Source organism: Cupressus sempervirens, chromosome 5 (assembly GCF_028749045.1).
Source record: "Cupressus sempervirens isolate cs-2001-9-10 chromosome 5, ASM2874904v1, whole genome shotgun sequence".
NCBI classification, from domain to species: domain Eukaryota; kingdom Viridiplantae; phylum Streptophyta; class Pinopsida; order Cupressales; family Cupressaceae; genus Cupressus; species Cupressus sempervirens.
In genome coordinates this window covers 204,400,380-204,427,810 of record NC_143122.1, presented here as the reverse complement: position 1 = coordinate 204,427,810, position 27,431 = coordinate 204,400,380, and the positions used below count along the sequence as shown (strand labels likewise).

General features: G+C 32.8%; 1 protein-coding gene across 1 annotated transcript in view; it reads right to left on the bottom strand.

Annotated features, from left to right (window-relative positions):
* LOC149555130 (uncharacterized) overlaps positions 1–27,431 on the bottom strand; it is a 78,313-nt gene that overhangs the window by 12,465 nt on the left and 38,417 nt on the right. Inside the window, exon 3 of the mRNA XM_089829190.1 lies at positions 1,544–1,843. Coding sequence (XP_089685316.1) covers positions 1,544–1,843 — 300 coding nt within the window. The remainder of the gene's footprint in view (positions 1–1,543; positions 1,844–27,431) is intronic.

The following is a 27,431-nucleotide window of genomic DNA, read 5'->3' as shown; positions in this document are numbered from 1 at the left end:
AAATGAGCAACAAATCATGGGTAGGGGATGAAGCACATGCAATTTTGATGATAAAACATCAAGCCACATTTAATTTTTATCGATATATGTGATTTGTTATAAACAATCTCATTATTTTTTAGTGGTAGGTGTTGTTGGAAGCATTGAGTGGGTTCATATTTCTTGAAACTTGTGTGTTGTAAAGAGGATAAAGATAATCAAAATAGTTTAATTTTATTGGTTCAAGGTACTTCTAGTTATAGATGATGAAGAGGTTAGTGCTAAAAGGGGAGTATAATATAATGTGTTGCATGTATCTGAAGATGTGTTTAATAGATTTTCTAATTCTAATTAAAAATTCACAACTCTTTAACTATGGTTTGGTATTGATCTTTAACTTGTTTGGACTTTTTCGTTTTATTTAAGTGTAATTTAGATGGGTTGCTTCTAAGACTATTTTATAATTCAACTAAATATAGTAAAAATGTGAAAAAAATTATTTGTTTTTTATAGAGGTTCAACTTTTTTTGTCTAGTTTTTTTGGTTAAGAACTAAGGAACAAGGGTTATCCATTCTACCAAATTCGCCCACAGTATGATCTTGGCCTCATCCGTTTAAAAATGTCGGAGACCTTACACTCAGCAAAACTTAATCCCTAGTGGGCTCTTTGTAAGCTTTTCAACTTGAAACTTCAAAAAATGTTTAACAAAAATTATAACTAGGAAAAATTTTCATAGAATAGAACAATTAATTTAATGAAAAGAAAAATTTATAAATAAAAGCTAAAATTGCTAGTCTTTCAATATAGGTGTCAAATCTCCATCTATCAATATGTATGAACTATTAAAAATATATATAACATTAGTAATTATATGTTTTGTGCTTACAATGATAAGTCGATAGGTGTTTGATAATAAAATTATGTTTAAAGATAATTTCATATGAATAAATTTAATTATAATTAATGTATAATTTATAATAAAATAAAAAATTATATTTGATAAATAGGAGATATTTTCCACATGAAGTCAAATTGTGAGGATCACCTAGATCCAATGAGATTAAGTATCCTAATCAATATCACGAGAGATGGGTTTATATAAACCACTACTCGTGAAACACAAGTCAATTGATGAGCTTAAAGGGCTTTCTAATGGATGCTTCACAAGACGCAACGCTTGGTGAAGGTTTTGCAAATGGAGTTGCAAATCCTCATGCTTCACCTATGAGTGTAACCTAGATCCAATGAGTGCTAAGTATTCTATTCACTGTTAGGAGAGATGAGTGTATGTAAACCAATCACAAGACTCAAAAACTGCACACTTAAATCCTAAGAATATTATCACAAAATATTATATATTTATATTCAATTTATTATATAAGATAGAATAATCATCAATTTTCCCCACAAAGAAATATTATTTCTGCAAACAAGGTTACCAACTTCAATATTTGTTCGTAATTTTATTTAATTCAATATTTGTTCGTAATTTTAAAAATAAATTGAAAATGCATAAAACTTGAGAGAAGTAGGACAAGGAAGAGCACTTTTATTCATCTTTACTTGGTTTTGTAAGATTCAACAGAGTTTCCTGTGTGCCTGTAAAAAACCGCAGAATGAAGTGGTGTTTGGTCGTCTCCTCTCTTCATATTGCTGTTGGAAACGATGGAACGCAGCAATCTCTCAACGATCTTCGTATGACCACTCTGGCAAGCCATAAAGGAAGCCGTTTCACCCGCATTATTTGGTAAGATGATCAGATTATCATCATCACGGGAATGCCTCAGCAGAACTTCCACAGCCTTATAATTTCCTCCCTTTGCCGCTTCATGAAGAGCAGAAACCTCATAAAATTGTAGGCCTCTGCATCTCCTCCCATTAGACTAAGGAACTCTGTATAGCCGACTGTCCATTCCTGGGAAGAGACCGGAAGACTCATATTAGAAAAGGGATGGGCAGAATCAGACATAGTTCTCAAGAATTCAGGTTCAGAAATGAGAGAACCAGGGATAGACAGCAGGGGAGTGGTTATTCAATTACGCGCTAGCTAATCTCCAAACAAAATATACTAAAGATAAAAATTCAAACATGATTCTTTCTCAGATTCACGAAAACACAGCAAAATTTTCTTAAAAGTTTTATTGTTTTCGATCACAAAGTATATAGATCAAGGAGATCAAATGCTGAAAATTTAAAAAAAAATTCATTGTGTTTTTGTTTTTAGAAATTTAGTCAATGGTGCAATTTGTATGGAGGATAGTTGTGTCCATCCAATTAATTGCATGGATTGAATCACACACAAAGTTTTGACTAGGTCTCTTTATGACACTAGTCTCATCAGCTCGCATAAAGAGAGTATACTAAGGTTTCATTCATTATGTGCTTTAGGGTCACTTTAATGTAGGAATCAAGTCTTACTATGTAATGTTTGACTTTGAGCCATCTAAACTCTAGGTTCCACTCTCTTATCATTTAGTTAAATATCTCAAGTTTCATGTTCAATTTGCCACTATCTTCCTCAGAATCTTGACAGTTACAATCGTTGCAACTTCTAACCAAATCAACATTCATTCATTACATGACTAGATGGTTGAATGAATTTGAATTTTGATGAGGATTTCTTGTGCTCAAGATATTTTTCGCTCTTGACCTGCATCACTTTGCCAAAATAGAAAGTTGCTTTGATGCATCTTTTCTTCATGGATGTTTCTAAGCCTAGATTTGGATGGAGGGATACACATACAAATAGTAACAAGGTTAAGTAAATTTTTGTGGTTATGATCTCCAACTATTAAATGTAGATAGCCTTTGCCAAAATATGGACATTCAGAGAAGAAAGAAATCTTATTTTGGCTTTATTTCAAATTGTTAAAAGGTATATTTGGGATAGTGTCAATGTTGCTATTTATCCCAAGTGCTTTTCCTTTCCTAATTTACTGTTACTAGAATAAAGAAAAAATGGAATGTCAATCAAAGCCTCGTAAATCTAAACTGGACTAGCATATGGAAAATGAAGGAAACTAAATGGTACCCACCTAACTCAGAATGGTTGAAATGCAACAAGGATGGTGTTGTGATGTGGAGCCTATTTAGACTCTGAGGTTTATTTGGCATAGTTTCCCTCCAAATTATTTCTACAGGGTTTTGGAGGCAGCGCCCCTAAGATGAGATCAAGAGGTTGTGCCCTAGGTGCACTCCCTATTGCAATACATGGTTGGGTTGAGGGGCAACGCCCTCACTAGGGTTTTTGGGGGCAATGCCCCTAAAGCCAAAATGACCTTATATTGTAAAAGGCTTTGGCTACTATTTTTCTATTATTCTAGCCCTAATTTTGTAAGTAGCAAAAACTCTTGTATAAAAAGGCTTAGGATTAGGGATTTTCATAATGTGTGATGCGAAAATTAGTTCTTATGGTAGTATTGAGCTGTAAAGGATTATAGATTGTAATTAGGTTATAATCACTTAATCATAATAATATTGGACTTGTTGTTGGTGGACATAGCCTAGGGATTGGGTGAACCACGTTAAATATTGGTGTCTTGTGTTCTCTTTTATGCAATCTACTATTTTCTAGTATTGGTTATATTTGCATGTAACTATTATTTTGTCTAAGGTTAATCATAATAGATAGTTTCTCTAAAGGCAACCGTGGGAACTCAGGGATGGGTGGATTAGTAAGAAATAATAAAGGGAAAATGATTCAAGGATTCTCTTAAAACATAGGACTGAATTCTAATAATTTTATGGAAGGTTTGGCAATGTAGCAGGGAACTAAAGTCCTTCAAGAGCTTAGAGCAGAAAATGTCATTGTGGAAGTGAATTCTAAGCTCATTGTTGATATCCTCCTAAAGAAGGCTAGAAGTTCTTGGAAAATCCCAAGCCTTATGAAGGACTGTATGAGAAGACTAATTACACTCAAGAATGCTAAAATAAGTCACACACTTAGAGAAGGAAATGGAGTTGCGAACTATCTAGATAAGTGGGGTTTAGGATACACAGAAGGAAGGAAAGCAACAGGCATGGAATGCCTAGAGGAATTACAAATTATATTTATTAGTAATATTTTGCAATATAGTGTTAAAGTGGGAAGGTGGGAGACTACAAGAAGTCCTTGTATGCCATCCAGGAAGGTCTACAAAAAGAAATAATATGGTATGACAGCCTTGTCATAATTTTACCTATACCCCCCATGAGTGTTCGAGTTTGAAAATGATAAATTAATAATGAATAAGGCATATGATATTTCTAAATTTGGTAAGGAGAACCAAAACAAGAAAATGAGTTCTAAGTTTAGGGAATCGCTAAATTTTTGAGGGCCAATTACTATTATAGAAATTATTTATTTTTTCCTTAATAATGAGATGAATAGGGGATTTGATAAGGGTAAGCATGATCATAAGTATGATTTTTTATTAATTACCACAAATTCCCTAAATGATAATTTTCGAAAGGGTGCTACCAAAACTAAAAGTCATGTCAATCAATATAAGGACAACCATGTTGACCTTATGGCAAGACATATTGTCAATTAGTGAAAAACCACTTAAGTCATCCAAGAAGGTTGGTTAATACTACAACCGAGATTTCCATCAGTTGGCATGTTTCAGTGTAGCCCGAGCAAATTGAGGATATCTAGTGTAAACTAAGCTCATAGTATAAACTGAGTTCTCAGTGTGTACCAAGCTAGCAGTGTGAACTCACAATATTCACTGAGCTCTTAGTATAAACCGAGCATCAATGTCACTTGAGTGCTAGAGTGTTACCCGAGCATCCAGTGTTACTTGAGTGCAAGAGTATCACTCGAGCTCACTGTATTTTCCAAGCATCAGCAATTTGTTAACTTGAAGGTATAATTTGGTTATTGTAAATATATATCTTGTTTGAGCTGACTTTGAATGAAGATATTTTTTGATGGATATATAAGGAAGGAAAAATTTTATGTCTAAAGAGATAGAAAGTGAATATAGAATACAAGAAGAAGAGAGAGAGCAGATTGAGTAAGTAGGCTACCAAGCAATATAAAGGGTAGAGAAGAGACATATCTATCATAGTTAGCTGATTACAATCATCAAAGGATGTATATCAGCAAATCAGTTGCAAACAAGGATCATCCTATAGATTGTTGCCTAACAGTTGTATCAGGTAAATCGTCTAACAAGGTGGACCTAATAGTCCTTTGTAAACGTCTTAACAGAGTAAATACTTCATTGTATTGTAAAATTCTTTCATAAGGTAGACCTAATAGTCCTTCATACTCTTAACAGAGTACATCATCAAAAGTGATCAATTGTAAGCCCAAATAGGCCAACTTTATTACTGCAGTAGCAAAGCATTGTGGGTGTCATCCCCACCTGAGTTTTACCTTCTCCTTGGAGGGTTGTAGGGTTACCAAATATTGTGTTAAAGTGTAATGGTGTTGATTTCTTTATTGCTTTATGTTCATGCTTGGTAGTAGATTAGATAATCTAATGACGTAAAGAAAAAGTATTCTAAGTGAAAAGTTTCAAGTGGTTCCTAATTCACCCCCCTCACCCCCCCAACCCCTCTTAGTTACTTGTTTGTCATTACATTTCCAACAAACCATTTTTTGACGAGTTCTTTAATTATGATTATCTTTGATCATAGCTCTTCATATTTGAAAAAAAAAAGAGACTTTTCCTTTTTAAAGTTTCTTTGAGAAAATATTATAGTGAAAAAAAAGAGAGAAAGAACTAGGATAATTTGAAAACATTGAAGAAATCTGAATGAAAATTGCTATGAATTTGAAAGAAATTTAGGAAGAGATACATGAGTTGGGTAAGGCTAGAATCATGAGAATTCCATTGAAGATGGTTGAGCCAAGAGAAATCTAGGAAATAAAGCAAAATGTGGAAATCTAGAATTATTTCCAAAATGCTCATCTAGGGTGCTACATTTAATCTATGAGAGGATTTTATCATTTTTTGTCTTCTAAATTAGCCAATTATTTCCACAAAGGAACTTTTATGATTGATATCCTTAATTATTTTGTCACCCCTAAATTATTGTAGAAGAAATTGGGCTTAAATGTGAAAATGTTTGCATTGAACGAAAATCTTGGTGAAGTCACTTCTAAAAGAAGTTCTTCAAGGATGATGAGAAACCAAAGAGGATCAAATCCAAACATATGTATGATAGATCTGCACTCCCTCCTCCCTTTACTATTGTTTTCTTTTGGGTCATGAAATATTTTACCCTTGAAGGGTGTTTCAACCCGTTTCGTGCTTATCACTTTCCTCTACTCAATTTCTTGTGCAATGGGGGAAAATAAATGTGTTCTTGTTTCTACTTCCCTCTCTTAGTAACAACATTGCAAGTGGATATAATCCTCCACTCCACTAGGGGCTAATTTTTTTTACCAATATGTTTTCTCCCACTTCCCCAAGTTTGGTAGAATTTTGACCTTTAGAAAAGATGTTGAAGGGACCAACTCCTCTATTAAATTGAAGAAATTAGCTCTAAGCCCCTATAGAAAAACCCCCCTTCTAAAAAGAAAAGAAAAAAGGAAACTAATAGCCCCAAACCCAAGAATTTTCATAGGCTTTATCCCTTGAGTAATCCATCTTTGTAGAAACCCTATCCAAAAGGGAAAAAATGTCCCTAAATAAAAACACTGATACCACCACAAAACATAGCAAATTTTCTAGAGATTTTATAGATGTGGATAAACATGGGTATGAGGATGAACTTGGTAAGGATTTTCACCCTAATGTCATAGGTATAGATCAAGAATCTAGCTTTTTTGAAAGGAGGTTTGAAATATTGTGTAAGAAGAGAGAAATGAGAAACAAGGAGAAAACTAGAGAAGATATGCAAAACACTAAAGATTCATCTAAGAAATGGTCTATGAGGCTAAAGAAGAGTTGTCTAAGTACATGGAGTATGCAGAAGAAGAAGAGGAAAAGACTGAAGAGGAGGAAGATTCCCAAATGGAAGAGGAGGAGGCCCATACAGAAGTGGACTTGGGTGTGGATAACCCAAATCAAAAGAATCTGACCAAAGGTGAGCACCAAAATCAGAGGAATTTGAATAAAGAGAAGGAGAACACTAATAAGGAGGAGAATTATACTAATATGGTGACTATTAAATTTAATGAGTTAGAGAAGGACCTAACTAGCCACATTGATAGTTTACGAAGCAAGGGCACTTCCTTGAATAAGATGTACGTTGAGGCTATCATTAATATTTAGTATCATGGTTTCTACCCTTTGTAAGATTTGGCATAAAATATTAGAAATCACTATTCTTAGGGTATCATAGGTAGAAGAAAGTTGAAAATAGTGGGAAGCATAAGCAAGGAAAACTGGAAATTGACCAAGCACTAGTAACATCACTGATTGGATGGATGATCTCAACCGGCTGGCAAATGAATGGAAGGCCATCAAATAAGGCCTAAAAAAATTTCTTATGTTTGGGTCCCATTTATATTTTTCCTTGGTTTCAAGGAAAAATTTTCTTTTATGGGTACTATGAGTTTATGTTATAAATTTATGATTGGTTACCAGTACAAAGAGGTGTTTTGGTGTTTAAACTTTATATTTTATTAGGATTGGTCATAGTCTAATGGTTCCTAGCTAAACTAGTTTGATCAAGTATTGTGATGCTTTTGATAAAATTTGTTTCAAAGTTTTGGTTACTCTGTTTGATTATGGTGCTCTAGCTCACTGCTTGGCTATGATGACCCAGGGCATTTCTTGTATTTTTTTGTTGTTCCTTGGGTTCAACGCCCTTCTCTTGTCTTCATTGTCAAAAACAAGGGTTCAAAGTCCCCTAACAAGGATTTATCCTCTTATAAGGACTATTATACCGATTGCACTATTTTTGGCTCCTAACATGGTCATATCCTTTCACAAGGAACTTTTATATTAATAGATTAGATCTTGTGTGTGTTTTCCCCATTTGGGTATTCTCTCTAATCAAGGGTTTCCATAGTTCACAAATCATTGTGTCAATGTGTATGATTTATCTCTAGCTATGGTTAATTAGTTTGGTTATTGAAGTTGAATTTAATAAGTTGGATATAAGTTTTAAATTGCTCACACCTTATTCACCCACACCCCCCCACAAGTCGTGTGGGTCAAATATACTTTCTAAAATTTCATATTAGAGCATTAGGTCTCTTTGATAAGGAAGCTTAGCAGTTTGAAGAGATCGATGAAACTCAAGAAGTAAAGTCCAAAGTTCAATGGAGACAACTATGATAGTTGGAAAGACATAATCAGAACTCACTTGATCTTCATGGAAATTGACTAAGAATATAGTAGAGGAAAGGGATCTACCTATATGGATCAATGAAGAAAAAAATCTATTTATGTCCAACATGTATGCAAGAGAAGAAATGATCTCCGTATTTCCAGAAATAGAATATTTCATGGTAAAGAATTTACAATGTGATTATAAATTTTAGGATAGATTAGAAAGACTTCAGTAGGATTAGTCAAAGTAGGTGTAGGCATTATATAAACATTTATTATATACATCCACAGACCAAACCTCAAGATTACAAATATATCTCAATCTAATACTCTAGAAAGTAATAACAAGTATCATCAAATAGTTGGGGTGGTGGGTTTATTTGAGGTGATCCTTCTAAAAATGCTTTCTTTAACCAATATGCACTCAAGTTGATCAAGTCTTTTCAAGAACCAAGCTCAAATACTAGTTGTGGAACACAATTTTCTTTATTAGGTCCTTAATGAATTAAAACTTTAGTAATGGTGATAATAAAATTGAAATGAAAATAGAACAAATCACACATTACAACTTGAACACACGTGTATGTGAAAATCATAGGATAGGGAATACTATGAGAAATGTTGATAAGATTGACTTTCTTGATGTAGCCTCTTTAAGGGTGCCAGTTGTAAGGAATAACAAAATCTCTTACTTGAGAGTACCAAGTATAATTAAAGCATAAATTTCTCATACTAGCACACTAACATAACATCCTTGAAACACTACTCTTCTAGGTGTTAAAACCTTCTTCAACAAAATCTTTTGCTATTGAAACCTCTCCAACTTTCAAATATGATAGAATACATTTGTCTCGAGTGATTGACTATTGAGAAAACAAGTCAATAAAATTCTCAAAATTTATGAACTTGTTGACATTCTCTAAATATGCAACCTTACATTCTCAAATTTTACAATTTCATAGGACTAAATATGATCAACCTTACAACTTACTTTAAACACTTCTTATAAAATGTCATACTTCTCTCGACTTATTTAAATCCAAGCACCTTTAAATAGAGTTCATCATATTTACTATTAAATGCACAATTTCAGAAGGAAAAAAAAAACTAACTATTTGGAAAAAGTTTGTAATCATTATTTGTCGATTACAACCTAGCTCTTAAATAGAAAATCTAATCCAATATTTAATCACTAAAAAAGAATACATCTAATCCACTATTTAATCACTATTTAAAATTAATCTTTAAAATACAAATACATATGTCAACAACAGTTGAAAAATTCACCCACACAATTGAAGATTGCAACATTCATCTCCAAATAGATGTACATATGTTTATGTGTTTTTTATTTTAACCCTTCAATACAAGTGTGTTCGAAGAAAAATATATATGATCAAAGATTTTCTCAAAGCATTGTCTCCAAACTTTTTGAGGAGATGAATTTCCTTTAAAGAGGACTTGAATGTAATGTGCTTTTACTTGATATATGCCAAAATTTATTATCTTTTTAATCTTCAATAAATTAATCACTTATAAATATTATAAACTCAATTATTAATTAATACTAGAGCAAAAAAAATGAACTAATCTAATTTTAGATATATCTCTAAAACGAAATGACAAAAAGTATGAAATAACAATAATTAGACTAGAGATCAAATGCTTAGATTGATCTAAATGTAACTAATTTTTTATTAGTATTATCAAATGATTGCATGCAACCTAAATGACTTGGTAAAGAGTCTACTTTTGAAATTAAAATCAACAATTATTATTCTTATTTTTTGATTGTTCAAAGAACTTGGAAGTTTAAAGATTATATTTAATGTCCAAAAAATGTTATCTAAATACACATAGACAATTTTCCTCCTACAACTAAAATGAATATATGAATGTCATTGTAAAGCTGCATAGTTGCATTCTACAAATCCAATTTAAAGAGATTTGACCACCAATTGAAAGAAAAAGGTCCCTCTAATATGATCGCTATATATAAGATACAAAACTAGTAAGCAAGTTGGTATATATTGTGCACATATGTTATTTTACAAAAGAAGACATGTCAAGTATAGAGATATCCTAGCAAATGTCTATGCTAACCAGTGCATTAGTACAAGGAACCTCAACAAAGAAAATTTGCAAGAAACATTATAGTCTAGGAAACTATACAAATTTGACCCATTTATCCACAAATATTTGCTTGCTCACATTCATCAATCCACTCGCTATACTTGAGAACATTTTCAGAGAATGCATTAGACCTTGCTATCCAAGATCTACCTCATAGTTTGCACTTCCAAACCATAAATTAATTTTGAATGATTCATATGAATTAGAATGCTTTCACTTCTTTAATGAATGAATGAAATCATAGAAGTGTATAGTTTTATCAAAGCTTACACGTCAATGGGCTCACTTAGTGCTATCACACGTCCAAGAAATTGAAGGCAGAGATACAATATTCAGTTAGGACTATTGTGGAGAATTTAATGTATTAAGATTATAAGAACTAATATTCAACGAGCCAATAAAATGACACTGACCGTTTATAGGGGTACCAAAACCCTCTCGGCATATTTGGCATTTGGCCTCCCCAATGAAATTCTTTCTATCCCTACAACTCAAACAAATTTGACAAAACTGGCATAACTAAAATTAACAAGAGTTTTCAAAAGAAGAACAATTCTTAGTTAATTAGGAAACCTCCACAAGGAATCAAAAAGACTTGATAGCATAGTATTAAAGAATTCAATTTTCACAAATGTATTTTTAAAATAAATAGAAAAATTATCACAAGTGCATCTTTCAACTCACTAAGACCCAAATCCTTGTTTCCAAGTATAGTATGAACGAATCCCTTAAATATTTCCATAGAGAACTTCTAAAGAAGACATACAGAATATGCTCTATGGTTGTAGAATGGAAATCAAGAACTTTATAAATACTGAGAAAATATTAATAGGAAGAAAATCACAAATTCTAATTTTGAAATTTTTTAATATGTGAATTAGTTATTAAATATTAAGAAAGTTTCTACAGACTTTATTAGGTAGTGGCTGCGGTGCAACTTATATGCACCCAAACTAGTGTTAAATAGTCTGAAGTCTTTAATATACAACTGAAATACATTCAAAAGAGGTACATATAAGTTGCATTATAGACAGTGCCACTTTATTAGGCATCTAATCAACCGACAGTGCACTCAAAAGTGGTACACAAAAGAATCAATTATGAATTCAAAATCTCAATAATAATTGGTAATTATGCACAACTATTAGAATGGCCTACTATTGCTCCTCTTCTAGTTGTACTAATGTTATACATAATTCCCAGACTGCCCTTCTAAATGGTCATATTTTTAAACCTTACAAACCCAAAAACCAAAATAATAGCTGAAGTACAATTAACATAATAAAAAAAATAACAAACTACTACTACACGTACTGGCCATAAATTTCTTATCATTTGAATGCCATGAGATACTAACAGTAAACCAGTATTCACCAGTTGTACCTTCACCCAATGACTAACCATACATTCCTTGTCGTTCAAAGTTATTGAGGCCTTATCCACCATTTTTAAGCACAAGACCGTAACAGTATGAAATTCTTGATTCAATCAAAGACTGGCAAACAACTTAAGTTGAAAAGATACAACAGAAGGCTCTTTAAAAAGGGCACCCACAGCTGCAAAGATAACTTAAACGAGACTAGTGAAAAGACAAATTAATACTGAACATAGAAGGGAAAGAAAAACAAACAAGTGAAAGACAAAACTTACAATTTACGCTCAACGCTACAATTTTCCGAGTAAACTTGACCAAGCCTAGTACAATTTTCTCCGAAGTAGTTTCGCGAAAATGGATTACCAAATGTTAAGGTGGCGTTTTAATTAGAGTTTCTTTAATCTTAGATTAGTCTAGATTCCAGCGCCTTCTAGAATTCCACGACCCTTATCAAAAAGCATTATGTGGTGTTCTCCAATTTGATATTAGTCTTTAGCTTTCTTCATGACACGAGTAAGTCGCTTTAAGAAATGGGCTTTTGTATTGTTTCTCTTTAATTGGGAGATGGGCTTTTATAGTGTCTCTATTTAATTGGGAGATGGCACATCTATCGAGTAAAAATCAAACAAGGGGCGCATGCGCTAAAGTTCGTGCCTCCATGATTTTATGGTTGATTGAAGTAGTCTTTGGTTAAAATATAATGTATTTAATTTAATAAAATAACAAATAAATAGTAATGAAAAATATAACATTATAGTGCTATAGTGCTAAACTAAATTAAATTACGAGTATAGTTAGTATATTATTAAATTATATAACTGCAATGATGTATATTAATTAAAATAGTAAAAGAATATATAAATAAACATTACAGTATCATGCTAAATTAAAATTCGATGACATCCTCAAGAACATTTATCATACCAAAGATATCTATCAACTAATTATACATGAGATATATGTAAAATTGTATAATTTTTTTAAAAAAGAGTTAAATTGATTAATTTCAATTATTAAATTGTTTGATATATCTTGTTCAAGTGATAAATTCATTCAATTGCAGAAGTTGGTTAAATATAATGCAAAAAAAAAAAACATAAATTAATTTTAAAATAACATTTATGCTTTAAAAAAACCAAACACACTTATAATAAATAAAGTTGATAATATACCAAGCTAAATAATTTGAACTTTATTAAAATTGATACAAAATTAATATTATGTATTTTAAAGTATAAACTAAAAATATCAATATAGTAAAAATTATATATGTTAAATAAATGTATAATCTAATAAAATTATATATATAAATAAATAATTTTAAAAAATGTATTAAAAGCATTGGTTTAGATGTGTAAAAATAAAAATAATTAAATTCTAATTTAAACTTATATACAAATTAAAATTAAAATAAATATGAAATTAAACTATATAATAAATAATTTTTGAAAATTGACAATTTAAAAGAGTTAAAATGTCTATATTTGAATAACATTTTACAAATTACAAGATAAACATCAATTAAAACTAATTGTCTTTTTTTTTTAAAGTTTATCCACTTATCACAAATGTGGAAAAGATAAAGTTGAAATTAATGCATTCATTAATAGAGGTGTTAGAAAAACGATTATTTAAAAAAAAAAGTTTATCCACTTGTCACAAGAAAAGATAAGGTTGCAATTAATGCTTGCATTAATAGAGGTGTTGAAAAAAATTGTTGTATTTTTTCAGAAGAAAATTGAATTTTTTCATTGCCTTTTTCATGATGAACCAATAAAGTTTTTAAAAAATTGTATTTTTCAATTTTAAAAAAATATGCAAATTAATAAACCTTTTGCAAACATTGGTACATCAATGAAATTTTTAGATTATAGAACTAATATGGAACTTGGTGATTCCATTAGTTTCCTGCCAAACAGGAACTAATAAAACAATGGAAAAACAAGAGCTTCGTTCTAGCATGAGTCCCTGTCTATATCCATAGATTATAGATTTTAGATTTTAAATTCTTAATAATATATTTGTGAGCCATATTAACCAAATATTTATTTATTTAATGTATTATAAAAAAAAATTTTTTAATAATATATCTATTAAAATTACTAAATAACATAGCATGAAAATAAATATCATAAAAAATAAGTCTAAATTTTTAATTCAATTATATTTTTAGAATTATGTTATAAATTATAGTTTGTGTCATTTCCTTTTATTCTTCAAAATTTAAAAATCTTTTAATTTTTAAAAAAAGGTAACATAATTAAAAATACTTTTAAATAACCATGTTTTAATAATTAATGTTGAATACTTGATTAAATAAAGTATCTTGAATCTTTTTTCATTTTCTTTTGAAATGATTATTGCCCTATTTGTCAATACCAGAGCATACTTCAATGTATATTTTGAAAGGCTTTTAAGTTCATAAATTTTATTGTTCTATATTATACTATACTTTCATATAATATATTTTAATCTAGCCACATTTCTCCCTTTCATAAGGCAGGGACTCTAGCTCAATTAGAGCTCTTGTTGCTTTAGTCTAGTTAGATTTAAAATTACATGTTAAAATTATGAATCTTGGCGATAATGTCTTGTGTGGGCCCAATTGGGTGCAGTAATATGATATTTTTGTATAGGTATAAGAATGATCTTAATAATGGTAATTTGTATAAGTAGTTAATTGTAATGTTTAATGTGTAAGAGTAAGCTATTTATTTTCCTTGCTCAAAATTCATACAATATTGAAGGAATCTAAAAATTAAGATTTACTAAGAAAAATGACACAAGTATGTGGCCTATAGCAAATACTAATAAGATCTAAGAATTTAACTACCCTCCTTAATAAACCAAATTAAGTGTGATTTCTCAATACAAAAAGAACATCATTTTTGTCCTTAATTTTCTTATTGTAATGATATTTTTTTCTATAAGAATTATGATGTTTTAGTTTTGACAATAGAATTATGGTACTGCCTTATTCTTTGATTCCTCCCTTAATTCAAACTAGTATGTGGTACATAGACAGCAAATAATAAGATGTGTTATACTTATTGTTTCTATTAAAATTTGTATTAATTTTTAAAATTACAATTAGCAATTCATTTAATTGTTGTTTGGAATGGTTAAAATACACTCCAATATATTTGGTATGAATTTACATCATACTTGTTTACTTATATTATTTTAGTAACACCTTTTTTGGTTACTATTATTATTTGGCATCATCTTCCAATTTATAGTATTTATAGTATTTAATATTTTACATTAAATATCCACTACAAAATATCTACATTTAAAAGAGTTTTACAAATATATAATATTTTATGAACTTTTAAGATTTTCATGTCTTTGTACCTCAAGTCCTGTTTCATTTCTATTCTTGATACCAAATGATGTTTTTGAATTAAAAAATTTGTAAGAGGTTGTTGACTTGAGGTACAAACAAAACACACTAGAGATTGTTAAAGAAGAAATTAATAGCACTAGTGTAATGATCCCATCTTTTAGCAGTTGACCAAGTGTGTGTGCGTTAGCCTTGTTCTACATGGTCTCGAGGGCTAACGAAGGGTTTAATGGGATCTTGGAGAGTTTTGGCCTAGTCATTTCCAGTTTGGGCCAAAACGAAGTTGATTTACTCAGTTTCAGGCATACTTACTATTTTTAGTAAGTCAACAGGACACAGTGCAGGTCAATTTTGGTGATTGGATTTGATACTCCTCGGTGAGAGCTTTCCGATGAACTATCACTCGCATTATTCAGAGTCCGATTGCTAATACATTTTAATGCCTGAAGTTTTATTAAAGTAATGTCTAATTTAATTGTAAAATATTAAAGTGTTACTTTAATATTTATTTTATGGTGATGTGTACCCAAGGGAGACATAAGGGGTATTTTAATATATGTTTTATATTACACATCTTTTATCCCACATTGCCCATATGAGTTGAGCGGACCCGTGGGAATAGAATAAAAGGAAGCATTTGTGGCTTCATTAGGCAGGTTGAATATGAGAAGAAATTGGTGTGTGAGTTGCAGCTTTGTTCTTGGCATTTGAGGACGTCTATCCTCTCTTGTAACATTCTAGACGTCATTCCCTTGGGGTTTGGCCTTTGGACTTCTTTCTTATTGGCTTCATTATCAGGCAGTTTAGTTGCATTTCCGGCTACAGGCAGATTTGATATTTTGCTCATATCTTCTTCACTACTTGTCCGACGCTTATGCCGCTTGGAGGGAATGGTATTATAAAGGTAGTGGACTGATTGGAGGACAAAGTATTGTAGCAGCAAGTTCGTAAGCATGGGCTGGAGTATTATGACAATATTGCTGAAGTAATTAGTGAGTTGATAAATCTGCCATGTATTTGGTTTTATGAATTCTGAAAATAACATTTTATTAGCAGCAGTTCATTTCCACTTTGCATATTATTGTAGTTTCTTTCTTGTTTATGTTGTATGATACCAATTCCATGCATGAAACACAACAAACAAATAAATGTTTGATTTTCGGAGTTATAAGGGGTTTTAAGAAGTTGAATGCAAACTGTTTGACATAATTCCTTTCAGCAATTTGGTTTTTTTTTTGGGACATCTAAGGGTGTCCATTACAGTGGTATCAGAGCTATAAGTCCTGCCATCCTGTGGAGATCATATTGATAGCTAGATAAGATGTATATTAGTCCAGATCAAGATGTGATGTTCAGATAGTTATTGGGTACATTAGAGAAGGGGCAACATATGCAACAGGAGCAGAATAGGCGAATGGATATGATATTGCAGCTTATGGCTAGACAGATGGGCATCAACATTGATGATTTGTATGTTGCTCCAGAGCAGAAGGTAGTCGATTTCTCACGTGGGATCGAGACACGTATAGAGCCAGCCAGCTATGATGTTGGTGATGTGGGCATTTCGGCAGAGTCAGTAGAGACATGCGTGCGAAGTCAGGAGACCACATATGAAGCCTTGTCAGGGGATGATGACGTAGCAATAGTGGAATTAGGAGAATGTGAGGAGACTATCATATCAGCAGCCACTTCTATGTCAGTTGAAGCATCCAATGAGGAGTTTAATGGTATAAATGCAGTGGTTGATGTATTTTCTAATGAAACCACACATGTTAATGATTATGAGTTTTCATCAACTACAAATTCAGTTCAGTTTTTTGTTGTAGCAGTTAATGTTGTTCCTATGTCCATATATTTCAATGCGGCAACACCTATTGTTGATACAGTTAGCATGAGTACATATGGTTCACCTACAACTACATCTTTTTCAATGCATGATGGTGATAATATGCATTCCAGTCCAATATATATTATGTGGATGGATAAAGGGAAGAAGATGTTTCATAGATCTTCTATGGAGTTGCCTTATGGTGACATTCTGACTTCATCAGCACAAGTTTTGGGAGCTAACTTGCAGGACATGTGGTTGGTCCTAATGATGTTCATTTGCAGTTTGTTTAATGTCTATATGGATATCACACATTACTTCAATTGGGATCTAGGTGGAGGTTGGAGTTCATTATGTTACTTAATTGCTTGAGGACAAGCAATTTCAAGGAGGGCGGATTTGTAATGATCCCATCTTTTAGCAGTTGACCAAGTGTGTGTGCGTTAGCCTTGTTCTACATGGTCTCGAGGGCTAATGAAGGGTTTAATGGGATCCTGGAGAGTTTTGGCCTAGTCATTTCCAGTTTGGGCCAAAATGAAGTTGATTTACTTAGTTTCAGGCATACTTACTATTTTTAGTAAGTCGACAGGACACAGTGCAGGTCAATTTTGGTGATTGGATTTGATACTCCTCGGTGAGAGCTTTCCGATGAACTATCACTCGCATTATTCGGAGTCCGATTGCTAATACATTTTAATGCCTGAAGTTTTATTAAAGTAATGTCTAATTTAATTGTAAAATATTAAAGTGTTACTTTAATATTTATTTTATGGTGATGTGTACCCAAGGGAGACATAAGGGGTATTTTAATATATGTTTTATATTACACATCTTTTATCCCACATTGCCCATATGAGTTGAGCAGACCTGTGGGAATAGAATAAAAGGAAGCATTTGTGGCTTCATTAGGCAGGTTGAATATGAGAAGAAATTGGTGTGTGAGTTGCAGCTTTGTTCTTGGCATTTGAGGACGTTATCCTCTCTTGTAACATTCTAGATGTCATTCCCTTGGGGTTTGGCCTTTGGAATTCTTTCTTATTGGCTTCATTATCAGGCAGTTTAGTTGCATTTCCGGCTACAGGCAGATTTGATATTTTGCTCATATCTTCTTCACTACTTGTCCGACGCTTATGCCGCTTGGAGGGAATGGTATTATAAAGGTAGTGGACTGATTGGAGGACAAAGTATTGTAGCAGCAAGTTCGTAAGCATGGGCTGGAGTATTATGACAATATTGCTGAAGTAATTAGTGAGTTGATAAATCTGCCATGTATTTGGTTTTATGAATTCTGAAAATAACATTTTATTATCAGCAGTTCATTTCCACTTTGCATATTATTGTAGTTTCTTTCTTGTTTATGTTGTATGATACCAATTCCATGCATGAAACACAACAAACAAATAAATGTTTGATTTCCGAAGTTATAAGGGGTTTTAAGAAGTTGAATGCAAACTGTTTGACATAATTCCTTTCAGCAATTTGGTTTAGTTTTTTGGGACATCTAAGGGTGTCCATTACAACTAGTGCAGGACATCCATAGAGGCATCAACTAAGGTCTACTTCTATCAAAAAGAAATGTTAGAATGTAGAAAATCCACCAACCATAGTCTGCATTGCTAATGATCAGCATGAGATAAGCCCTCATACTAGTTGTAATCTCAACCTAAAAAAAAGAACAAGAACAAACGACCTTATGCTTTTAGATGTGTGAAAAGTGGTCCCAGATTTTCTAATTCTACTATTCATCTTGATATTGGAAGGATTTCCTCAAACAAGTTTCAGTATATAACTCTATTAACCTTCATCATATCATGTGAAGTCAAAGGGCATCATGGTTCTTTATCAACTTTACCAAATTGACTTACAAGGCCAACTCGTTTTAACAACCAAATTTATGCAATGAGCTTGCATCTATCTTTTGGGGCCTGTCACTTTGACTCTAGAGATTTTCCTTGACTAGGAAAATTTTTTATAGCATTGTATGTTACTATTGGAATGAAACAAACTAATACATAACACCTTACACAACAATTTGTGGCTGAAGATTTAGAGTTCTATAGAAACAATTTAAGGAGATTCTAAACATGGATTGAGAAAGTCAATATTAATATGGTCACATTAACAAACGTATACTAAACTAGGACAAAATAGGATAGTTGAGTGTACTATACTTGCTACATTCTCTTTATTCATTTCCATTGAATCTTCCAATTCACCAAATCACAATCATTTGAAGGAATAGTAAAATACATTACTTCTTTAAGCTCATAAATTTTGGGATGCAAATAGTATTGAGGTGTAGGAATGAATTTAGTTGATCCTATGTATTTTCAAGACCAAAAAAAGCAATCATTTTTATTTGAGGAAAACACGACATAATAATGTAGTCCTGGATTAGGAAACATGTCAATGAACTTAACAAATGAGTCATTGTGGGTGAAACTTATTAAAAGATTATGTCATATAATAATGATGATCCAACCCCAAAATTTGTACATGTAGTTAATTATTGTTTAACAATGTCAATACCCATGCAATAGTTTGTTAATGGTGCTATTATTGGAAAAATAGAGAAGGAATACTCAAGAGGAAAATAGACAAGAAAAGAAGAACTAGCAACTTGATTTTATTGAATAATGGAAGCCTATTTATACGTTTGAATGAACAACCTAAATATGTAAAATATTGTAAAGGAGATTGAAAACAAACTCTTAAAATTTTGACAACACACTAAGAGGATTTGACACCACAACAAGAGTAATGGACAAGTAGACTACTCTAGATAGCTAACTGATCCAAGAGAAAGATCTATAGTTAAAGTCATTTGTTCAAACTAGAACTATGTCACATTACTACAATTAAAGGGTATGTGCAAGATCATGGTGTGTCAAAAAGTGGCGATGTGAAAAAAGTGGAGTTTGAAAATGTCTAAAAACATTTCAAAATCTAGTCTAACTTTTTTCCACCCATCTTGATACCAAGGCTAAAAATTTTGGGCCAAGCCTTTTCGGGTATCTGATTTCATATTAGATATCAAATATGATATCAGGTATCCAATATGAAATCAAATACCCAAAACCTATGACATAGATGTTGAAAAAAAACTTGAGAGTGATTATGCATTGCATCTTTTTGAGTTTTATTGTTGTGCTCCATTCGGGTATTATATTTCTAAACAGGTATTACATAAAGGTAATTTTTTTGTATTTTGTTACAATGTGAATGAATATTATTATAAATTAGTTATTTTAAATATAATTTGTTAAAAATTAGGTTTTTTAATAGAAATTGTTGAAATTTAAGTTGTTTTTAATAGAAATTATGTTTTGTAAATTAATAGGTATGGCTGACCCAAATGATGATACTGAGCCAAAAAACAATGTTCCTCATGACCCTCCACCAAACAATCTAGTACCCCCTTAAAACCGTCCACCAAACGATCCCCTGCCCCCTCAAAACCCTCCTCGAATTGAAGTTTTGATAATTGAAAATCTCACCAAACTAAGGGTTTTATGAACTACATATAACAATATACCTACATTGGCTCCCATGTTATCCACATTAAACACCATAGTGCATAATATTGAAACACTTAACAATGAACACAATGTTGCTCTTCACTAGTGTGAGGAAATGCATGCCATGTTTGATGATGGGTTGGACTATAATGAGGTTGTGGCCCTAACTATAACTAAAGATGATATAGTTAACCTTTTGCAGACCCAAAAATTAGTTAAAAAGTGGAATGCACAAAGCCCAAATTATCAATTAATTGGTGTACAAATGCGGCTATGCATGTGAACTTTTGGGATTGTTAGTGGATGTTTTTTGACATCCCTCCACACAACAATTTAGAGGTGTCATTCTATTTCATTAAAAAAATGTATGTCAAATTTGTGTTACACCTCAAGGTGAACTATTGGAGCATGAGGCCCAATATGGGTGTACAAGGAGGAGTTCCTTAGAATAGACCCTTTTCCTAGTGGACGAAAGATGACATTTTTGTCCCCCCTACTGATGTCTTCCCCTTTCCTCCAGTGCAACATCCTGATATCATTGCAGAGGCTAGCTCCTAGACTATGATCTAGAGCCATCCATAAAGTGAGTAGCCTATTGATATCCCAGGCTAAGTTAGTGTTGCCTCACCATGTTGATGATGTTGGTGTGAGTTCATCATCGATGAGCTTATCACATGTTTTTGTGCCCCATACTTGCATAATGTGCAAGAATATTTGTCTGGGTCCCATAGGTGATCTTTCTAAGTATTAGTTTGTATTTGAGGAGGATACACCAAACGCACATACAAAGGTTACACACCTAACATGAGAGAGGAGGGGCATGTAGAGGCATTCAATCCTTCTATGTCAGTATGTGTATACATTATTTTGTGATGACATATGCAATTTAAAGTTAATCTTTATAATACAGTAATTTTAACCTATATTGACTTATACATGTATGTGATATTGATTCATGTTTAGTTGATGACAAAGGAGGAGCTTAGACAAGTTGATAATGTCATGCTCTCGGCTATTTCATTTGGCCTTGAGATATATACAATACATTATGTTGTGCTCTAGTTGTTTTTCTATTTGATATTGGAGCACATACGGTTTCTAATCTTTCTTTTCTCTTGTAGGTATCACTTGTCAACAGGGGGCAGAGTGCGAGGGGTGAGGCACAAACCATTGACAAGGGAAAGGTAATTAGGTTCTTTTAAAGTTATTAAACATCGATGCATTCTTGTAAAATGTTTTTGGTAATGAAATTTAATTACATTCTTTATTGTAGAGGGCATGGCTACTAGTGATGAGTCTAGGCAGATTTGACATCGCAGGCCCTCTGGCATTTTCATTCGCAGTGAGAGCCCCATCATATGTATAAGTATCATTTATTTTTTATTTTCCTTATTTTCATAAATAAATTCAAAACTAATTTATGTGATATTAAAAACTAGTATTTTGTATCTCATAGGAAACACCTAATGCACAGGAGGTTGGATGCCAACTTTTTTTTATCTTTGATGATGCAGCCATTATATCTAGAGGAGGATTCGATAGAGGTAAGTTGTAGTTTGAATTCTTGATTATATTTTATAAATTTAGTATGCTATGAATTATAATATTATAGTTTAAGTTGTAGATTCACCTAACAAACATACTTGAACATATATAGGCCATAATCAACGAGGTTCAAGTATTGTCGAGGACTTATGAGAGGACTCCTAACCGGCGTAGGAGGTCGATGAGAGAGGTATTTATGATGAAATTTTAGTACTATAAATCTTCATTAAAAAAGGATCATTATGCATTTGAGTAATTCAATGTTCGATACATAGAATCATATAAATTTAGTAGTCTAACTTTGGGTTTTCCTTTTTTGTTTATGTAGAAGGCATCTTATCCACCTAGTGCAACGAAAAGGCTACATTTTGATCATCCACTAGCAGCATAGGATACTATAGTTGTCATAGGATGTGTCATGAGACATTTTGAGATGGCATATGCCACATTAGATACAAAAGCATTGATATTATACACATTCTGATGACATGATCAGCCACATTTTGTAAATGGATCTATGTATTTTGATATATATTTGCGTAAGTCAAGGTGAACTACCCTAGGATCCAATAAAAGAAAATGAGGAGGATCCTACCCTATTGTAGATGTTAGCTGAAAGTGAGATGCAAATTGTAGGGCAAAATGAGAAAGTAGAAGAGACTGAATCTCCAAGTGATGGGACACAACTAGAAGATAGCAACGTGTGTATCTACTTTATTGATACCCAGACAGAAGATCAAATGCTTATTGGAAAGGCTACCCCATTCATTGAGCAAGGAACTATGGTGAAGCCAGTAACATCACCATTTTGGCATGGAAAGAACATCTTGGGGGGAATGATCAACTTATCTACAAAGAAGGTGAGTACTTCTATTATGTCTTCATTTTGTCCTTTCAATGAAGTACAACTTGGTATTGTCTTGCAAATAGTTCATGATGTATTCGTGATGATGGAAGCAGAGCTAAAGAAAGAATTGGTGGTAGAGACAGAGTGGGTTGATAATGCAGAGAAAGATGCAAATTTATTTCAAGGTTTGATTGAGAGAGCCCAAGAAGATGGAGCACGTGAGGAAGTGAAACAAGTGGAAGCAATCTTGGCAGTAGAACAAGCGCAAGTAGAGACTGTAGAGGCATCTCTAGCAGCAAAGCGGGCATCAGTGGAAAAAATTTGCAATTAGATGGTGTTGTTAAGAGTGTGGGTGGAAGCATTTAGAGAAACTATGGCAAACTAATGCCATAGCATATCAATCAAAAGATCAATTAAATGTTGCCAATGCAAGGATCACCCACTTCATGAATTAGATGCATGAAGTGAAGGATGAGAAGGAATCCTGAAAAATGACTACGAATATGTATAAGGCATAACAGACATTGCTCAACAAGCAACAACGCTACCTAGGGCAATGAGACTATAGTCAGATATAAATAAAGTTTGAGAGCAATTAAAGAAGCTTGCACAAGAGGCGGCATACTACATGGGATTGTATCATCAGGCAGTCCCTCTAGAGCATAGGAGAGGAATGTCCTTCTCAGATAGAACATTTATGACACAAATGAACACTATGTTGAGATGTGGCCATATCCCAGTTCCAATGGATACAATTTGTGAAGGTGCAAGACTGACACCAGGAGCTTCATCATCTGGAACTACACAAACAGGAGTGGGAATGCCACCTGTTGGGAATCCAAATATCCAGCCCCCATGATGAGGAGCTCAATGAGCATTTTTTTATGTTTTGGCTTTGTGTGTTTGCAAACAATGCTTTAGATGCTCATTAATAAATTGCATATTGTTTTGTTTATAAACATTGTCTCAAACATGTATCACCTAATGAGATGATCTTCATTCAATATGAATGTTTAGAATTTTTGGAACTTTGTGAATGTTTTTGGGATTTTTGAAAATTTTAATTTTGTTTATGATTTTTTCATGTATAGATGTTTTTGGTAGTTTTCAAAAGTAAAGCTCGGCATGGCTCAAATAGTTTTAGTTTCTATTTTTCAAGTTTGGTATAAGTGGATTGATCTCATGTTTGAAAGTCATAGTGTGAGTGTGAGAAATCTTTGTAGTAAAGCGACAGTAAACAGATGTAGTTAGAAAAACTGGTGACTTAAGTGAGAGATAATTTCTAATAACACTAAAGGAATCTCATTTTAGTAGAGCGACAATAGAAAGACTTAGTTAAAACAACTAGTGCCTGATGCAAGAGAGACTTTTAGAAAGCATAGGACATTTCCCTCTAGAACTGGTAGGTTGCCCGCTAGACTTATAACCAATTTCAATCCATGTAGGTATGAGCAGTGTTTTGAAGTTAGTTGAGAGCTTATGCACAAGCGAAGATAGAAATGCTAAAGCATACAACTTGCAGAGAGAAAATCACTCAAGGCACGAAAGAAAAAAAAGATAGTTGTACAGGAATGTTGAGCAATTTTTTTTTTTTTGAATTTTTTTAAATTTTTATATTTATTTTTAGGTATTATCAAGATGATTATTGCTAGGTTTTCACCAGGATAATGATATTTTCAGGGCATTTTGAATTTTTTAGCATTTTTTTTAGAGATATTTAGCTCTCAAGCATTGATCACATTGGTTTGTCCCCAATGTCTAGCAAGGTGTAGGACAAGATGTAGTAGCAAGTTGGTGGATAAGTAGAGATGGATAGGCAAGGAATATAAAGCAAGTGAAAGTGATCCTCAGGGACTGACTCCTCAAGAGTACCCAAGCTAGGTAAAAGGATATAGCAATAGGTGTAATGGAAGGTAGCATGTAGGATATTGACATGATGTCATAAAATATAAGTTATCTAAGAGAATGGACATGTCAAGAGGTTTCTAAGAACCAATTTTTTTATTATTATTTTGGTCAAGACCAAAGGCTAAAGTGAATAGGATAAAAAAATTGGTATGGAGGCTATGAGACGTGGGATACATAAGATCATGATAGGGAAACCAATAGATAAGATGGCTAATGCTCATAGGAAAATCAACTTTGTCAAGATCAAAGGTGAAAGAGTAGATAGATGGGTGATGGAAGAATTACACATGATGCTTGTTTGCAAATTTTTCATCATGGCACTTGTCCAAAGTGCCACATGAAGTGGTTTTCACCATAGGACATATTTATTTTTATTTTATTTTTTGCTACCAATGTGCCACAAGAAGTGGTTTTCACCAAGGCACTTTATTTTATTTTATTTTTGATTTTTTTTTATTTTTATTTTTTAAGAAAGAGTCCAAGCCTTTTTCAATTTTAATAGTGCTCCTATTAGAAGGATAAGTAATTATAGGCCAAGACCATAGAAATGTATGCTCAAAGATGTTGATAGGGTAATTGAAGGGACATTGTAGGAAAAGGAGAGGTAGATGGATGATAAGGTTGTAGGTTTTGGATGGATAGATGGAGGATGGATAATAGGGAAGTGTAGGCTTCTAAAGATTGTAGAAGGGTAGGTGTGAAAGTGTGAAAGATCAACAAAGACACGCACCTTGAAAGGTAGTGGAATGATTGAGTAGATATGGATGAGATAGCTTGAGGTTTTGATGTAGGAGATGGTAGAATAATAATTTTGGAGGAAGGTGGAGTGGAAGGCTTTGAAACCTTTTTAGGAAGATGGTTGAAAGAACATGGAGTGGAGCTTTGAAACCTTTTTAGCAATATGTTTGGAAGAAGATAGAGTGGAAGCCTTTGGATGCTTGAATGTCAACTTTGATTTGTTTTCAATATTCTAGTCCTTCAAAAGAGACTTGGGAATCCATACAGCTTTAGGTTTTTCTTCACTTTTGAATGCTTTAGATTGTATTTTTTTCATAATGGATTTAGGAACCCAAATTTTCTTTGATTTTGCAACAACGGACCATTATGGTCTCTTTTGCGCATTTTCTTTCTTAGCATTCACATGTTGATTAGAGGAGACATAGTGATTATTTTTAAATGGATTCTTGTGTTTTTTCTTAAGTTGATCATCCAAATTGCTTCCAAAAGACTTGGGACTTGTGGATGAAGAAGGTTGATATGTCTGGTTTAGATAGAAAGCTTTATGTGAAGGACTCAAGGATATATATCTTTGTTGATCTTGAGGTAGGGTAGGAGAAGTAGGTAATGAGTTAAGAGTGGAATTAGGAGATGGAGGAATATAAGGTCCCAAAATAGATGGAAGGTTTGAAGTCTTTAGCTTAGATGGATAAGGACCAAGGATAGATTTAGAAGATACAAATGGATAGTGAATAGGGATATCAACATCCTTGGAATGAGCAACATGACCTAGGCCATTAATAGAATCATGAATAACTTTAACAGGAGCAACACCATTAATAGGAGCACTTATAGCTTGAGTCTAGATGTGAAGGGGATGTAGAGAAGTAGAAAAAGAGGGTGAGGGAAAAGCATCCTTCTCTTGATCATGACTAGTCTCATTAGGGATGGTGGAAGTAATATCATGATCTTGCCTAGTAGAGAGGCACGATATGGGAGATGGAGGACTATGTGGCTCTTGAGATGGAGGGATGACATCTGGAGGGAGATGAGATGGTTCTTGATCTTGATCTTGATTTTTAGAATCCTCTTGACATGGATCCACTTTTAAGGACAAGGTAGAATGTGGAGTTTGCATGGTAGGCTCTTGAAGAGATAGTGAAGGACTAGTTGGAATGATAATAATAGGAATAGTAGTGCATGAAGGTTTTGGGTCTTTAGTTTGAATAGTACGAAAGAGGTTTGCAGCTAGGTCAAGATTATCTTGGCTTTCTTTTAGAGGCAACATTTGAGGGTACACATAGTCAATAGAAAAAGTAGTGGATTCTTTATTTGGTGGAGGTATTTTGGAAAGCTTAGATGCTTTAGAAGGTGATGGTCTGTTGGAAGAAGTAGAAGTCACATTCGAACCATTACTGGACATGGTTTTATGATGTTGATCAAGCTTGAGAGTAGTATCTTTGAAAGATAAGTTCTTAGGTTTTGGAATTATGCCCTCATCAAATAAATCTTGGATTTTATTTTTCAAATCCATTCAATGTGAAGTTTATGTAGATTATGTCTATGATAGGCACAATAGTTACTCATAAAGAAGACTCCAACCAAACTGACTTTACGTAAAACAATGAGTTTGTTTTCAAGAAGTTCTTCCAAAGTTGATTCATACGATTTTCCCAAAGAGGTGAAATCACACTTTGGTTTAGGTCCCAAAGGTTTTCCTTCAAAGATACTTCTAGATTTCTTGAGTGTTTATGCATTGTTCTTAGATGGCTTGGATTCAGCATCGTAGGAAGTTGATGGTTTGGTATCATTGGAGGAATGAGAATAATCTTGCCAGGAGAACTTGTTTGATGATGTGTCATCTTCTTCTTTTAGTCTTTGAAGTTGAGCACTTATTGTTTCAATTTATTTCTTCATTTTTGTAATTAGAATCCTTTCTTTCTCACTCAAAATTTTAGACTGAGTGTATTTATTGCTAGCCATTTTGATGTACTATATTTCAAGTAGTGATAGCCAAGTTTTAG